The following is a 17,116-nucleotide window of genomic DNA, read 5'->3' on the forward strand; positions in this document are numbered from 1 at the left end:
GCACACCAGTCATATGACTTGGATGACATGTTATATCCTCACTGTGTCAAGATATTTATCCCTCTAATAAAACCAACCAGTCCTGGTTGCCATATTTAGAGGGGATCCCCTACGTTCATGCCGGCTGGCACAGTGGCCACTTGTTCTGGGATGTACCGGGCGGGGGTCTTTCTCACGTGTTTCCCAGTAAGCGGGGGTCCTGAGCTGTAGCAGCGCACAGATGCTGGATTATATTATGTGCATGGGATACTCTGCAACAGTTGCTGAGTTCCAGGGAAAGTAGGTTCGGCAGATTATGTTTAATCCCCAGTAAACTGCACTCTATCCCCCTCTATGCGGTCCCTCCTATTTCTGGCTTCTTACATCAGCTGATCCCCCTCAATAAGGAGCAGACACAAATCTAGTACAGATATTTCTATATACACAAAGCAGGACTGAAATCCTTAGATTGAAGTTACTTTTAGATACTGTACTGTTTTTTTTTAACACAATGATAATGTTTAAATATTCATAATCCGAAAAGAATCAAATTAGACAGTAATTTCCCTTTGTCAGTACCAGTAAGTACCTGTCACTCCACGTACACTGAATAGTACACATTAGATAGTCTAAATTCACAAAAATGTATCTTAATAGTGATCGAATAATGGTGTATTTGTATAAAGAGCTTATCCTGCTATTGTAGTAACATACTTCAAAACAGCAACATGTGTAATACAGCTGAGCATAGTTCTGGTATCGAGTTATACCTTTTACACTGTCATTTTCCTATCAAATTATATAAATATATAGAAAATGTTCTTTTAAATTGTCTTAACAATTATCTTCAAGAAGACGTGTTCACAAATACAGCCGTCTGATTTGTCATTATCATTGTCATTACCAATTTTTGGAAAGTGTCTTCACATTAAAATAAAACTGTGTTGCGCCTTCATAAATAATTCATTGATTTAAATTTCATACAAAAAATGGTCAATATTTGCAACATCTTTTTTTTGGTGAGTTTGAATCAATATTTGTACTGAATACAGAATTAGTGGTGAGTTAGTGGAATGACGGCATTCAGTATGCAACACCTTGATGGGGGGGTCCTCTAATTCCTGCCCTCCCTGACTCTTATTCTTCTCTCTGCAGTCAGCACACAGTTCCTTATAACACAACTCACAGCCATAAACACGAGCTGTCACAATGAAAACCTTACATTTCAACTCCGTTCAACAGGGAGATGACTTGAGAGGGGTGATTATTCTTCTGGCAGCCAGGAATTGCCTTCATGAAAGGAATGTAAATTATAGCCGCTGATCGGGCATTGTGGCTGAAATGACCCTCCATGAGGATGGTCCCCAGGCAAGAGATGCAAGTGGCTCAGTAAAGAAAGGGGGTTTCATTCCTGCAAGGAGTTATGAGCAGGAATAATTTCATCTACGACAGAAATCTCACCGGCGAGAATAAGGCACACGGTACAGAATACATTTTACATTTTAAAACCTCAAGGAAAAATGGTAAGAATGAGGTGAGATGACAACAGGAGCAGGATAAAGCGATAGAGAGCAGAAATAACAAGATGAGAGGACCTAGAGATGTGTCTGTATTAAGAGTCACCCCCAAGGCACAAGAAGGTGACATTAATTATTTATCACCAGCGCAGTAAAACTAATTCCTGACAAGTGGTGATTTCCAGCCACTCTTTGACCTTTTCTCGTCTCAGAAGCCGGGGGGACACCTCCTGCTAAACCCCCCCTTCATCCCATTCCAGTCCTCTCCACGCCGCGCCGCAGCTGAATGTCGCACAGAGGCGGCCGTGAGTGATAATTTGCTCTCCTAAAGCCTACTTGGGAGCTGCAGTTTTGACAGAGACAGCTGGTGTCATAAATTGCCTTGTCTCATTTGGTTACTACGTGGTGGCAGACAGCACCGATTTGACGAGGTCTTTGGAGAACGCTTAAAACCTATTAAACCTTTGGAGCTAAGAGTTTGCAAAATTGCATTGAAGGAGCTGGGGATTGCAGCAGAATCAGCGGACAGCGCTGGGTAATGTGAATAGAGGACTATTTTATTGCTGCCTCAGAGATTTATGCTGTCATAACAAACTCAACTTGAGTAACTAATTTCTTTATTGCGAACCTCGCTCTACTCAGTACCACCTAACTTCTCTCCTCCAGTGTTCTGGTATAACTTGTGCTCTCAGAAAGGAAGGCCTTTCAGATCCGATGCCGGATTTAATTTATATTCAGTAGCCAAAATAACTAATGCTCTTACTTAATCCATCCATATGTAGTCAACAAATATGCCCCCGTCTGCTTTCATGACTCAGTATTGTGTTCTATGACGTCCGTATGTCCCAGCATTGCTATGAATGGTTCATACTCCAAATGTTTCTAGATTCTAGACTAATATATATATATTATTACTTTCAGAAAGTAGTCAGATATATTTCACACCTTTCTTTCCTCTAAGTGATGATGGCTGTCACAATATTTCCTATCTTTCTACAAAGCAAAATTGGGACAAAACAAGCCCCATGCAAACCATACCCACATTCTGCTTAGATGCATCCAGCCACACCCACACTCCTGTGAAGCCACGCCCATTTTGTAATAGGGGGGGAGCAGCCGATTAGGAACATTTTAAAGGAAATAAAATGCAGGTAGCCCAGTGACCCAGCCCAGTGACTCAGTCCAAGGTAGCCCACTATAGGACCGTCCCAGTGGGCAGATGTTCCCCTGCCAGCCAGCCCCTGTTGGAGGGCAAGTTTTAATGCAGTTTTCATTTATAAATACATTACAGTTGAGAGAGGGAATTGCGGAGTCCATCACTACAGAAGTTTTAATGGAAAGTTTCACAAAATAAAAACAACAATGTTCTACTTTTTTTGTTCGTATCATAACAGCAATAAGACAGTAACGCCAGTAACGCAGCTGACTTCCTGCATGTCCAGCAAGTATTAATAAGAAACAGCTGGGGGTAAATGTATAATACTCCGGTTTCTTCAACTACCGCGAGTTCGGCGAGATGACAGCTAAAATTTAAAGCGGCGCTGCCTTGTAAAGGCAAGTTTCCCTTTACAAGGCAGCGCCGCTTTAAATTTTAGCTGTCATCTCGCCGAACTCGCGGTAGTTGAAGAAACCGGAGTATCATATATTTACCCCCAGCTGTTTCCTGAATGCTAAACAGAAAGGAAAGGATGTAAGTGGTCTCTGTAAGACTTGTCAGTGCGACCATTATGATTTACATTGTAGTTACTGACAGAATGGCGTACTATGATAAGTAAATGATAGGTAAGACAGTGGCAAATAAGACACGCTAAACAATGGCTGCCAGTAGCTGAATTAATTGGGAATTTTAAGGTATTAATCGGTAGCATCAATGTTACGTTTATAATTCTTTTTTACATGCATGAAATGTATATATGCGGTATATTTTAAACTTTCTTTAAGAGATCCACGCAGCCATTTTTTTAGGACTGAAGCAATGTTCTTGACAATGCAGCCTATCCGTTCACTAAGAACCAGTGACCTCAGAGAGTGCAGCCTATCCAGTCACTAGGAACCAGTGACATCACTGAGAATGCAGCCGATCCAGTCACTGGGAACCAGTGACATCACTGAGAGTGCAGCCTATCCAGTCACTAGGAACCAGTGACATCACTGAGAATGCAGCCGATCCAGTCCCTAGGAGCCAGTGACATCACTGAGAATGCAGCCGATCCAGTCCCTAGGAGCCAGTGACATCACTGAGGATGCAGCCTATCCAGTCACTAGGAACCAGTGACATCACTGAGAATGCAGCCGATCCAGTCACTGGGAACTAGTGACATCACTGAGAGTGCAGCCTATCCAGTCACTAGGAACCAGTGACATCACTGAGAGTGCAGCCTATCCAGTCCCTAGGAGCCAGTGACATCACTGAGAATTCAGCCTATCCAGTCACTATGAATCAGTAAAGTCACAGAGATATGAAGCACAGAGATGTCACTGATTATTGGTAAACTGCATTCACATGAACGTGACTGTTTGGTGCCACAAAATCTCTGTCTTCAATATTTTCTGGTACATTTTAAAAGGCCATTTTTGTGTCTGTACTTCATTTATTGTCTTTTGAAAGGTAGACAGATTCTAGCACCGTGTGTGGAGGTTTCATTGCCTCCTCCTTACGTTTTAGTTAATTGTTTTCCATGATCTGATTAGTATCAACCTAATGTTAAAAATGCAGATTGTGCAGATTACAGAGAAGATCGGGCAGCTGTCTGCACTTACATATTATCTATTAAATTAGCGCTGAAGTGTTGTATGAAGAAACGCATGAAACATTGCATTTTCTTAATTTGCTATCACTGAGTTGTCTTTTGTCAGAAGCAATTGGTTAATTAGTCTGAGCGATCAGTTTTAATAACAATGATATAATAGTCCTGTAATATTCTGCTATTCTCCATCTGTGGAGAAGGAATAATTTGCGCCCTGTTCCCAGTAGCACCGTACAGGGGGGCTTATCAGCATTTAAAATCTCTCCTGATTATTCCGCAATATTCTGTGCGCGGCCCCAGCAGTCTACTTCTCCTATGTCAGGATTATGAGCTGCTGTGTGATGTCCCGATTAGAAATCCCTCATGTATATAAAGAAAGATGATAACAAATTAATGGGCGCAGAGGACAACACTTTTGCTTAATAGGGTAATGGGTAATTTTCATCTGCTCATTACAGGTAGGTCCGTTATTACCACAGGAGCTGCAGAGCAGTAAGAAGCTCAGACAATCTGCTGTTACACAGGCACCTGTGGAGTAATGGACAATGTCATTTAGAGAGCAGTAAGAAAATCCCTTAAGTGTTCCCCAATTACCCCTAATCCATGGCCCTGAGTTGGAAGTTGATTACGACTATTCTTGTCATTGTATTTGTTCTTGCTGTGGAGATAACGGCACTAGAATAGAATACAATGCTTTCTGCTAATCAGGTGCTGTCCGCCATGGCTACGACCTAAGGGTTGGGTTTGCTGGTCACGTCCACTCTTACCAACGGACGGAGATGTCGATCTTTATACCGTCGAGATTATTCTGAAGGTTACAGGCATGGGGTCTGCTGTAGGGTCGAAGGTTAAAGCTATGGTGTTTACTGCTTGACCCTGCGGTTTTGAAGATCTATCGCAGCAACAGAAAATTTTGCGACCGCACAATTTATCAGCAAAATGTTGACGAGGCAGTTGAGTGGCGTGTAGCTCCCCAGGGGCAGGCTGGGCTGGGGGGCATCTGGGCTACTTTGGGCTGGGTCACTGGGCCACCTGCATTTTTTCCCATTAAAATAGGCTGCTAAGGCAAGTCTTGCCCCCTGGGCTAAAATATACCAGCCCTCCCCTGCCCAGCGATATCGGCTGGCAGTGGCAACAGGGGTTTTACAGCTTGTCAGGGCAGTGAAAGGTCTCTCTGCACATGTTTGAGTTAGCTGGCCCAGACTTAGGCTTCCAGTTCAAAATTAAACATATGTAACAAATAATAAAAAAAAATAATGAATTTCATCTTAATAATAAACCATTTTTCCATTGCTGTCCTCCGACTATCACCACCCCAGTAAGACAGCGGTGGTATACGTACTGCCGATGTCCTTGATAAAGGCCCCCGACACATATCCTTTTGATAAATAGACCCCATAGTTTGTATGTTTTGTTACGGTGCTTTACGTACTTGGAGCGCGGCTCAGAGCTGTGTCAGTATAGCCAAGCGTCGCATTCCCATCCTGTCTCACATATGGAGGAACACCAGCTGGAAGCCTCACCGGTAAGGAGCTGCTGGCTGTTTCTCCTCCATGTCCGGCTGTTGCCCCTCCAGGTCATTGGCCGATGGTCAGTGTGGGCGCACTGCATTAAAAACAATAAATTAATGACTTGAGTGTTGTAAGGTGACCTCTAAACACTGGCACCCTGGGCAGCAGCCCTGCTGTTAGTGTTGCAGCGTCTAACTACCTTGGATGGCTCCTTTCCCATGATTAAACCTGACCTCGGTAACTGGATAAAGGCATTATTGATCCTGCACATGTTCCACAATTTGCTCTCAGCGCCGCACATTGAGATATTTTGGAAAGAAAAATGATTCCAAGTGAAGCAATGTCCTACAACACCTTCAATAATTGTATCTGTACAAGGTATCAGTGGCACATAGTAATGTATACATCAGGTCAGACAGCAGACTACAGACTCCGGTTCTGTCTGCCAGTTAGTCGCCGACACCGGATACACATTGGCTGTGAGCGTTGGGCTGAGTTCTACATATAGACAGCTGGGGATACCGTTGCCCCCCCCCCCCCCCCCCCTCTCCTCCTATATTATGATTGTTGTGATGTACAGATGGTGACAGACACATACACACTTTGGCTGGCAGATAGGGTAGGGAGCTTACAGTGCAGAAGGGTAAAGAAACATGATGTATATTAGGGTGGGATATACAACTGGTTTTGTAGAGGGGGTGGGAGAAGGTTTCAGACACAGAAGTTAATGTCTTCTACTGAGACGTAAATACAGAGAGCAGGTGGAGATCCGCTGCACAAACCAATGTGTAGAGAGGATGAAAATCATCCACAATATGTGTGAATGGCATTCACAGGCCCAGAGCATAGTGATAGTGAGGTACAAAGCTCAGCAGAACAAGGCGATGTTGAAGGCATAAATAAGGGTCTGACCACATAGAAATGCTTTACCCACTATGGGGCAGAGTTGGGCATTGCTCTTAGCAGATTTGTACTGCACATGCGGACCAAAGAATGCTTTTGCCTACATCCATATACAGACTTACCCGCATGCGACACTTGCACCTCTTTGCACTTAGGGAAACAGGACAGGGAAGAGAAGAGGTGGAGAAGTGTCTAAATCAGACCAAGACAGAGCCTCATGTTCGCCTGTCAGAAGCCGAATTTATTGCGAATTCCGATGGGCTTATCCAGGGTCATGATGATCAGCAGCACAGACCTTGCTAAAAGTTCTACAAGCTTACCTTAGCAGTTTAGCCATGCTATTGCTTGCTGGAACCAGTAGTGCTGTAATCTATTATTTATTTATTTATTTATTACTACAATAAAACACTAATCATCATCATGGTAACAATGATGCATAATAGCGTGTCCTCATGAATTAAACATTCACGCAATCATTCCGCATCATTGCGTGTTTTTGTGTGAACTCATTTTGCATCCAACTCGGCACCAGATCCTAAATGTATGTACATTCCCCTTTAATTCACGTTATACTTATTGTAATGCAGTAAGATAAGAATAATATGTGAATTCAGGCTGAAGGTCACATGGGTGTTATCTGTAATAGACTGTGGTGCTGGCTGCTAACCTGGCAATGTGTATGAAGACGGAACATGACATTTCTGGGCCTTTAAATCCCTTAGGCTCTTTATCCACTGGTGTTATAAATCATTTTATAATGGAGTTTTTTAAAGATGTAAACATGTGTAGGGATGGAACCTGTTGGTTCCAATAACGCCATATAAGCTTACGGCTGCGGTTGTGGTCGGGAGCAGCTTTAAACAACAAATGCGCCCCCTTCCCATCCCCCCAAGCAGCTGCTTTCCTTCTCTTGCAGTGCTCCATGGCCACTTACAGTATTGGGCCTCGGTCAGGCGAAAGGCAAGGCCGGCAGGATGTTATCATATTTTCTATTTAGCATATATAAACGCCAGCCTGAAAAGAGTTTTATGTTCATTTTAATTCCTGTCAGAATACAGTTTTTATTTTATATATGCCAGGTATGATTTGAGTTATGTCTTTGTGCAAAATTGTTACACTGCGCATTATTTGAGTCAGTATTTAGAGTTGCACATATCTTACACATGGAGAGGGGATCTGGGGCGTTAACCTACAAGCGCAGTACATTAGGGGTTTGGAGACGGACGTTTCGCGCGCCCCTCTGAGATGCATCTTATTTTGAATGACATGGATCTTGACGTACGTTGGGTAACTTTGCGTCTACGTAAACCCAGTGCAACGCTTTGAAGTTAATAATGATTGTCGCATCTTTTCACCAGGTGTATCTGTACACTAGATTGAAGGTTGCAAAATGCATGCAATTCAAAATACACGTTTGGTAATACAAGTGTACGGTTGTAACTGTGCTTATACACAAATGGGGCATCCCCAATGCTCATCTCTATATCAACCCCACAGTGTATTGGATGTGGTGGAAGTTTGGGCCTTGGACCTTTTCCACTATGGAAAATGGGAGCTGAGAACGCTACGGTAAAATTGGGTAAAAAGTCTGGGTCTGCACTTAGCTGTACTGTATTAGCCAAGATCATTGTATAACTCCGACAAATGAGTTGCATAAGTCAGTAATGCAAATGTTTAGTGTTCAATGGCACGTCCATCATCTCCGTAATGTTCTGCAGCACCGAGGAACCTCTACCATAACACATCATTCAGCCTTAATATGGCTGCTCTGTGCCGCGTCGGGTTACCCGGCTCTGTCGAGTGCTGGATGTAATGATATTTTTCTGCAGCTGATCATGGTGTAATGAAATCTTTATCCTTACATGATGATGTGTGTGGTTCCCTGGTGTTGGGCTTCTTCGTTTCTCTGCACAGATAGTAATGAAAACAAGATTGAGCTGAAAACCTACGGATCCTGGATCTCGAGCACTGAGCTGGAAGGAAAGGGGGAAAAAAAAGTTGCATTCGATTCAGTGACGTTCTGTTATTTTCCTTCCATAACGAGCTGAGGATAGCAGAGAGTTCTGAAGTGTTTCAGTAATATAAGGTTATATTTGCTTCAGTAGGCAATGTTGTGCCACTGTCCTGTGGTGGGCTGCCGACTGACTAGTCTGTACTGGAACGTTGGACTTCTCCTTCCCTAAGCAACATGGTGCACTGGGCTGGATTCTGAGTAAAGATTCAATTTTATATTCTATTTCCCTTTAGAATGTACCAGAGTTTATTGTATGAGTTATAGAAATAGATGTGTGCCTTGAAACCAATAGCTCCTTCAATAAGGATGCTAATAGTAATGCAAATTTTCCGCTACTTTAAGTCACGGCGCATAATCAGAACCGCGACTGTACAATTCAGATGTTCTAAGAGGGGTCTTTTATGCAAACTTCCGAACCATCGTCTTGTAGACAACCCATGGGCGAGGATTCTTCGCTGATACGTATAACACGTCCCAAAGAGAAGCCTATGATGGCAACTCACATAACTTCCTTTTATTGGCAGGGCCTATCCATCTAGGTAACATATACCTTGTAGCAAATCAACAACGCCACCTACTGTTACGTGTCAATCAAGCTATCGACACAAATTTATCATCAACTTAACCACAATGTATTTATATGTGAGAACAAACTATTCAGTCATACTTTCTCGTCCAATAACTCTACCAGATAACTTTTAGATCATATAAAGACTACATATCACTACAGTACAGTACATTATAAAGCCAGTTCATACCCAGAAATACTGTTCATTTTCTGCTGAGTAAATGTGTATCACTCTATAATATTCACAGGCATACCTTAGCAAGGTATCCAAGATGATCATATACATTACCACATTCCCATTGCTCTGAATTCCGTGCCAGTTTATGATATATACAGTCTGCATATATGTGTATATATGTGTATAGATCATCTTCATATTTGATACCCTTGTCCTTTGCATTTCTGTGTGTTCCTAGGTAATATACTTTGTCTCCCATAATGCCCCCTGAACTATACTCACTGTGTCATTGAGTTCATACATGATTGTGTGACCTGATAATATGAATATCAATTTGTGTTATGTTTAGTGGTACGTAAGTAAAGATTGGAATATCCTTTCAGTCTCTATAAATGTGAATTTTTAGTGTTAATTTATAAAGGAGTCTACTTATTAACGATAAAGCTGATTCTCACCTATCAATGCATATTATCATTAACATCTCGTTAAGGCAGCTGAGCGATACTTAGCTGCCTGGACAATACTGATTTAGGTTATGTTCCACTTAGTATAGAAGAAAAATATATATATTTTTAAATATTTTAAATATATTGACCATTGAAAAAATATTTTATTGAAAGAATAAATCACGTTTTCATTGATTGTCCTCTGTTATCGCCTTCCTGAGATGGCGATAACAGAACAAGGATTGCAACGACATTCATATCTTTGTATGTTGTGCGTGAAATGTCATCTGTTACAGGTAGCGTGTTGCGGCCGTGTCAAATGTAATATGTTTGTACTTCTCTCCTCAGGTAACCGATGGGGGAACCATCAAACAGAAGATCTTCACTTTTGATGCCATGTTCTCAACCAATTACTCTCACATGGAGAATTACCGCAAGAGAGAAGACCTCCTGTATCAGTCCACCGTGCGGTGAGTTCACACAGCCCCCTGTGCCGCATCGGGTGTAGTGTAATGAACATAACATATAATAATATCAACAATTAAACTACTCTTGGAAGAACAAGTTAGATGAATCTTAGACCTTTAAACCAGATAGGGACCCCACCGAAAATGATGAGGTGACACAGTGAGGTAAGGAAAACGCCATTAATTTGTCCACTCCCCGCCCAATCCTACCGCTTAGCTCTAACATACAGTGACCGGATCACTGTCCAGTTGACCACACGGATTGACAGGCAGATTGTACAAGACTCCGCCAAACATCCATCCACATGGGACCAGTTGGCCAACGTTCCTGGCAATATCGCAATCTGTGTCTCCACCATTAGTGTGTATTATTATTATGTTTCATGATATGTTGTGTTTTTTAATGACAACCTTTCTTTTTCTGTGTCACACAGATACAGCTGCAGACAGTTTGAGATCTATATTTATTTATCTATAGACAAAACACAAACCGACACTGAACAAGGGCTCACTTTATAAAATAATGCTACATCTATAATCTGCATTTTTGGAAGTTAGTTGTATTTATTTGTCAGATAGGGGGAGTTCAGTTGAATGGTCCTATATATCAGGTACAATAAGACCATTCCATGTGAGTGTTGTGGAAAGACCCACATATAATGGTCACTAACACTTGTTACGCGTCCTCTCAGCCGGCACTTACTTGAGCATCATCCTAGCGCCCAACTTACAGGGCTCATTCCTGTCGATCTTTGTGAATGATTTGTATGAGTTTTTCAGTAGAAGTCGATCACTCTCAATGATCAGAAGGTTATAACCACTGGAGAAGCCAGAAAGGCTGAGGCAGGAAGGTGAAATGTGAGGAAGAGACACAAATCTCTGCTAGAGAAGGCTTTGATATTTAATGACCCTAAATGTCTTGGAGAGCCACAAAGTGTCTAATACCGAGAGTGAATAATGTTTTAAAAACAGTGACTACCTTTATTTTCCCCTATCCATACATTTTGGAGGCAATTCAGTTAGCTGCAAGGTCTGCAGAATCGTCAAGCATTATATTTTTATGCTCACAAAAACTGCAATTATGACAATGAGAACATTGCTCATCTTTCCTCGCACCCCTATAAGGTGCAGGCAAGAAATGAGCGAAGATCACGCGGAAACATGACGTGTGATGCTACTACGGACCCTTGGGGCCAACTGAATCGGACCCCTACTGTTACACGCTGGTGGTTGAAAGAATGTGTGAAATTAACTGTCCATTGTAGAAGATTCTGCAAAGCTGCCAACAGACTTTATGGTAAAACCGTACAAGCCCTGCTAGTTAGGCACATCCCACCCCCATTGGGGCCCTGGTTGGTCCAGCAGCGCTAATATCTCCACCCATAGCTGTATTTCAGTAGTGGTAGAGATTATTTTTTTTATGGGGAAGGGGGATGCTCAAAGATGTCTGCACTGAATTGTTGTGCTGTAGTTTCAATTGGTTCCATCTGGGATGAATCCCTGCGAGGCACCGAGGACCTTCACAAATTATTACCTAGAAACCTGACTTTGGTGTTTCAAAAAGTGCAATAGGATTTGGGAAACAGCACAGCGCACCTTTTGAGATGAGAGTGTTATATGCAGTGTGAAGGATTGTTACCATTTAAATCCACCGACATACCTGATTAACAAGTTGGGGCTTAGATTTTCTGTCTTGTGCAATGGATGTGTGAATGTTACAGCAAGAAAGTGAGACGATTGTCCATCTGATTTCAGCTAAATGTTGGGCCCGTCAATCAGTACAATTCCTTAGCATGCGTCGGCTGTACGTTCGATTCCAGAAAGGGGGAAAGTGCGTGTCATGTACCATCAGTTTGTGGATGACCGGATTTGCACGTGTCCTATACCTGCCACAATGCGCACACATATAGAGTCATCCGTTCTTGCGGCTAATCCACTGGAACTTTATTCAAGGTCACTAACGAAGCACGCACTGGGCTCAATCTAAAGTCATTAACTTCACAGGCGAGAGACTCAACCACATAAGCCATTCTCATTCCTTCTAGGGTGAAAACGAGGGAAGGAAACGGCATTAGTATACAAAGTCACAGTTAAATAAGGAAAGAGGAGTGTAGATGAAAGGGAAAAGAAGATAAAAGTAATTTTTGTGGCGGATCCTGAGGGTACACTAAGACTATCTGCCGTTGTGAGGCGAATTTATCATTTCAAAGATAAAAATACACTTATTCCATTCTCTGGAGCGATATGAGTTCCATGTCATAATTGTGAGTTTATTTGATAAGCTCTGAGGTTAGTATTGTTACCATCCGACAAGAAACAATTCCTGGGCCTTTTTGTAGGGAAGTAATTCTGCCAGACCATGTATTTTAGTCGCCTCAATCGCTTCCGAAAACATCCTTCAAACGTTTTGTCCAAACATTGGGGCGTAGACGTGGGATGAATGAGAAAGTCTTTGTGTAAAGGTCTAAAGAAACCGGGGGACTCCGACCTTTTTCTTCAAGAACCAGATTAAGCTACAAATGAATCCTATAACTGTCATTTGTAGTAAACGTTCAGGAAATGTGAGTTTTAGTCTTTTTTTTTTTTTTTTTAACTCTGTTATTAATTGAATGCAATCATTGCATAATCTCATGCAAGTTAGATGATGTAGTCCAACCACATCTGAAGTTTCTGAGATTGACAGAACATGCTGGGTGTTGTACTTCAACCCGTGTTTGGAAACCATAGGTCTCGTATCCAGGATACGACACAGGCAACGCTTGCCACCTAGAGTGTACATGAATGGGATATTGAAAGACAATCGCAGAGTTACTGAAGTATAAATTCAGAGAAATTAAAGACAAGTAAATGCAGCATTAAGGCATGGAGTGCTGGGAAATACCAGCAGCAATATCGCTAGATTGGAATAAGGAAAGGGGCCAAATTTACATTTAAATGAAGATATTTAGAGTTTTTTTGCATTCCAGCAGAGAGTAGAAGCGACGGGCGAGGTGGACACGGCTGGCAGACAGGAGGAGAGAAGGAGGGTAATGTAAGGTGAATAGAGGCCTGTGCGGAGGGGGGCAGTTGGTATTTCAGTTTATGGTTCTACAAGCACAGGACTGTTACAAGTGTGGTTTTCTACCTTTGGCTTTCGTACATATTATCATATACATACACTGCAAAGGGAATATTATGTGATAGCACCATTAGCCTAGGCAGAATTACAACTTACAGGCAAAGGACAGTGCATTATATAGAAAGAAAGTCGTTCTGTGGTCCAAAGAGCTTACAATCCTAATGGTGTATCTGAAGACATACAAAGATAATTATGGAGAATTATGGCTCGTTATAAATAATAATATTAGTGGCAGGAGGGGAGAGAAGGAACTTAAAGGTTTATATATATATATATATATATATATATATATATATATATATATATATATATCTATATCTAATATATAAATGCTTAGTGGCGTCTGTCTGTCTGTGTGTGTGTGAAAAAAAAAAAACCAAGTTGCAGCGCCACCTGCTGGGCAGAGTTATATTCTGACCTACTAAATTCTTAGTGTGTGTGGGAAAAAAAATTCAAAAAGGGCTGAAATTTGGTAGGGCTCAAACTCATTTTCGTGAGGTAATTTTACCTCATGAACACACATGTGTAGAGGCGTGCGTTAGTGTGTGTGTGTGTGTGTGTGTGTGTGGAAAAAACTATTTTCTCAGAAAGGGCTCATCCAATTGACCTGAAATTTGGTATACTGACATTATTTGACAAAAAAATTAGAATAGTCAAGTCAGTTAACTTCCATCATCCCCCCTTCCCCCCGTGGGAGGGGTAGTAAAGGCTAAATTTACGAGTTGAGGGGTCAAACTCATTTTCGTGATGTAATTTTACCTCATGAACACATTTAAAAGGCCGCTTGCGTCGGGAACTACCGCTCTTCCCCTGAGGAGGCCTGGGCTAGGTCCAAATGCATGACAAGACATTAAGTAGCTTGATTTGACTAGAATGCATGAGTATCATGCACGGGTTAACTTGTGTGTGTATGTATATGTATATATATATATATATATTCTATATAGAGTAACGTAGGGAGGAGCAGAGGACTGTAATCAGCAGAACTTCGTAGGTTACTCTGAGGTTTACAGTGAGCCAGGAGAGCGTCTCGGTAGCTGCATGTGGATGAACTGTAAGACTGGAATCAGAGGTCCAAATTGACCGGTTATAGTCAACCTGATGCGCTTCAGGCCACATGAAGCAGTCTTCTACCCTTCAAAAGCATTACCCTTATATCAGTAGTAAGTTTAATCAGAGAAAGAGACAGCTATCTGTAATAACATGTCAGCAGCATTTTACACACGTGTTACACGCTGTAACACACGCATCTGAAAATAAAGCAGGAAGGAGCTGGGGGGGGGGGCTCGGTGGGCCGCCTGGTGCCCAGCACTGAAATAGAGGATTCAATCGTCATTACAGATAAATAATATGGCATTTATTGGTGGTTGTGTGACACAGAAACATCAATGTTTTGGATAAAAAAGTAACATACGTTTGTGATTGTTTGGATGTGGCTTTTAGTGAGAGATCAAACTCGACCTAATATTATTCTACATCTTTCCATGGAGCCGGCTGAGAATTACATTGCCCTTCTAAGAGACCTGTCTCTCTACAGTGCTAGAGAGCGCTGTACAACAGCTTTTATTAGTGGGCTACACATTATTTCTGTACAACAAGATAATTCTCTGTATTGTACCTGTGTTATTCCACGGACCACAAGGTTGAGGTATTAGGAGTTTATTGCTCAGGTACAATGAGCAGGTAACAGATTCATAGTCTCGTACAATGAGCAGGTAACAGATTCGTACTCTGTTACAATGAGCAGGTAACAGATTCGTAGTCTCGTACAATGAGCAGGTAACAGATTAGTACTCTCGTACAATGAGCAGGTAACAGATTAGTACTCTCGTACAATGAGCAGGTAACAGATTCGTAGTCTCGTACAATGAGCAGGTAACAGATTCGTAGTCTCGTACAATGAGCAGGTAACAGATTAGTACTCTCGTACAATGAGCAGGTAACAGGTTCGCAGTCTCGTTCAATGAGCAGGTAACAGATTCGCAGTCTCGTACAATGAGCAGGCAACAGATTCGTAGTCTCGTACAATGAGCAGGTAACAGATTCGTAGTCTCGTACAATGAGCAGGTAACAGATTCGCAGTCTCGTACAATGAGCAGGTAACAGATTCGTAGTCTCGTACAATGAGCAGGTAACAGATTCATAGTCTCGTACAATGAGCAGGTAAAAGATTCGTAGTCTCGTACAATGAGCAGGTAACAGATTAGTACTCTCGTACAATGAGCAGGTAACAGATTTGTAGTCTCGTACAATGAGCAGGTAACAGATTCGCAGTCTCGTACAATGAGCAGGTAACAGATTCGTAGTCTCGTATAATGAGCAGGTAACAGATTCGTAGTCTCGTACAATGAGCAGGTAACAGATTCGTAGTATCGTACAATGAGCAGGTAACAGATTAGTACTCTCGTACAATGAGCAGGTAACAGATTAGTACTCTCGTACAATGAGCAGGTAACAGATTTGTAGTCTCGTACAATGAGCAGGTAACGGATTAGTACTCTCGTACAATGAGCAGGTAACAGATTAGACCTCTCAGCTGTCTGTATTGTAGCTGCCACGTTTGTGTATTTATTGTGGATTGATTATCCCGCAGGTGCCCTCTTACCCTCTGTTAAGGTATTCTTTGTTTAAGATAGACACCTGTACACTGTAAAAACAGTGTGCCAGCTGGTCTGTAATAGAGGGCTCTTGTTACCGGTTTCAATGTCACAACTCGTCTATATCAATAAGTAATGTGTTCTCTCCCGCAGGCAGAGCCCCAGGCTGCGCAGGGCATCCACTGACGCACAAACTCATTTCAGGCTAGAGACAGAATATACTGGGGGTCCGCTCCTCACACAGGGTAGAGAGATGGATCCTTGACCCATTTTTCTGTTCACATAAATACTCGGCTGTGGGGGTGTGATTGCAGTGCTGTTACTCTATGGGGGGTTTTGGTTAGTAATATGGGACAGTCCTGTGACTGCTGTAGCGATATGAGCGTTTGACGTGTCGCTGTTTTCTTCTTCCCCGGCTGCTTCAACAGAAATTAGATTATTTCAGCTCTGAATTACTCTGTATCCGCAGAATAATACAGCATTAAGTGCCGTTATCTTCCCATTTTCCTAGTGCGCTTTCAACCTTTCCGCTGTTTTGTTTAGAATCAGTAGGGGGCGCAATTCAGCATATTGGTGTTAGCGGGGTCTGCTGTTGGTTGGCTCAAGACAATCTTTTCCACACTGTTATAACAACATATAACAATCTGAGGAGGGTGAGACCCCCCCCCCCCCCCTTTATAAATAACATCAATGCAAGTCCCTGGTCATTCGCTGCTCTGCTAATAAAACCAAGATCAATGGTCTGTGTTATGTATTGCTAATTAGATGTTACTGCATTATTAATTGCATTATCTATTCCTACAAATGTTTCTAACTCGTTCTCCGGATAACCGGCATTATCAGCTGTGGAACAGCTGTAAACATGGCATTAAATCAGATTAAAGGTCGCTGTACTGTACATGGGTTCTGTGAACGCCGCTCTAGAACTGGATCTACGGATGGTTTATAGGCCGGACACTGTCTACAACCTGCTGGAATCATTTAGGAACATGGGAGTCTTCAGCTACTAGAGTTTTCAGAGCTGGCATTACTGGGCAAAACTATTAAGGGGACATTTTTATATATGTGGCT

The 17,116-nt window shown here is 42.1% G+C and overlaps 1 protein-coding gene across 4 annotated transcripts in view; it reads left to right on the forward strand.

Moving 5' to 3' along the window:
• IGSF21 (immunoglobin superfamily member 21) overlaps positions 1-17,116 on the forward strand; it is a 497,506-nt gene that overhangs the window by 296,467 nt on the left and 183,923 nt on the right. For all 4 annotated transcript variants that reach the window (XM_075190715.1, XM_075190716.1, XM_075190714.1 and 1 more), the window contains exon 3: positions 10,212-10,333. In XM_075190715.1, the coding sequence (XP_075046816.1) occupies positions 10,212-10,333 (122 nt within the window). The remainder of the gene's footprint in view (positions 1-10,211; positions 10,334-17,116) is intronic.

Source organism: Mixophyes fleayi, chromosome 11, assembly GCF_038048845.1.
Source record: "Mixophyes fleayi isolate aMixFle1 chromosome 11, aMixFle1.hap1, whole genome shotgun sequence".
Taxonomy (NCBI): domain Eukaryota; kingdom Metazoa; phylum Chordata; class Amphibia; order Anura; family Limnodynastidae; genus Mixophyes; species Mixophyes fleayi.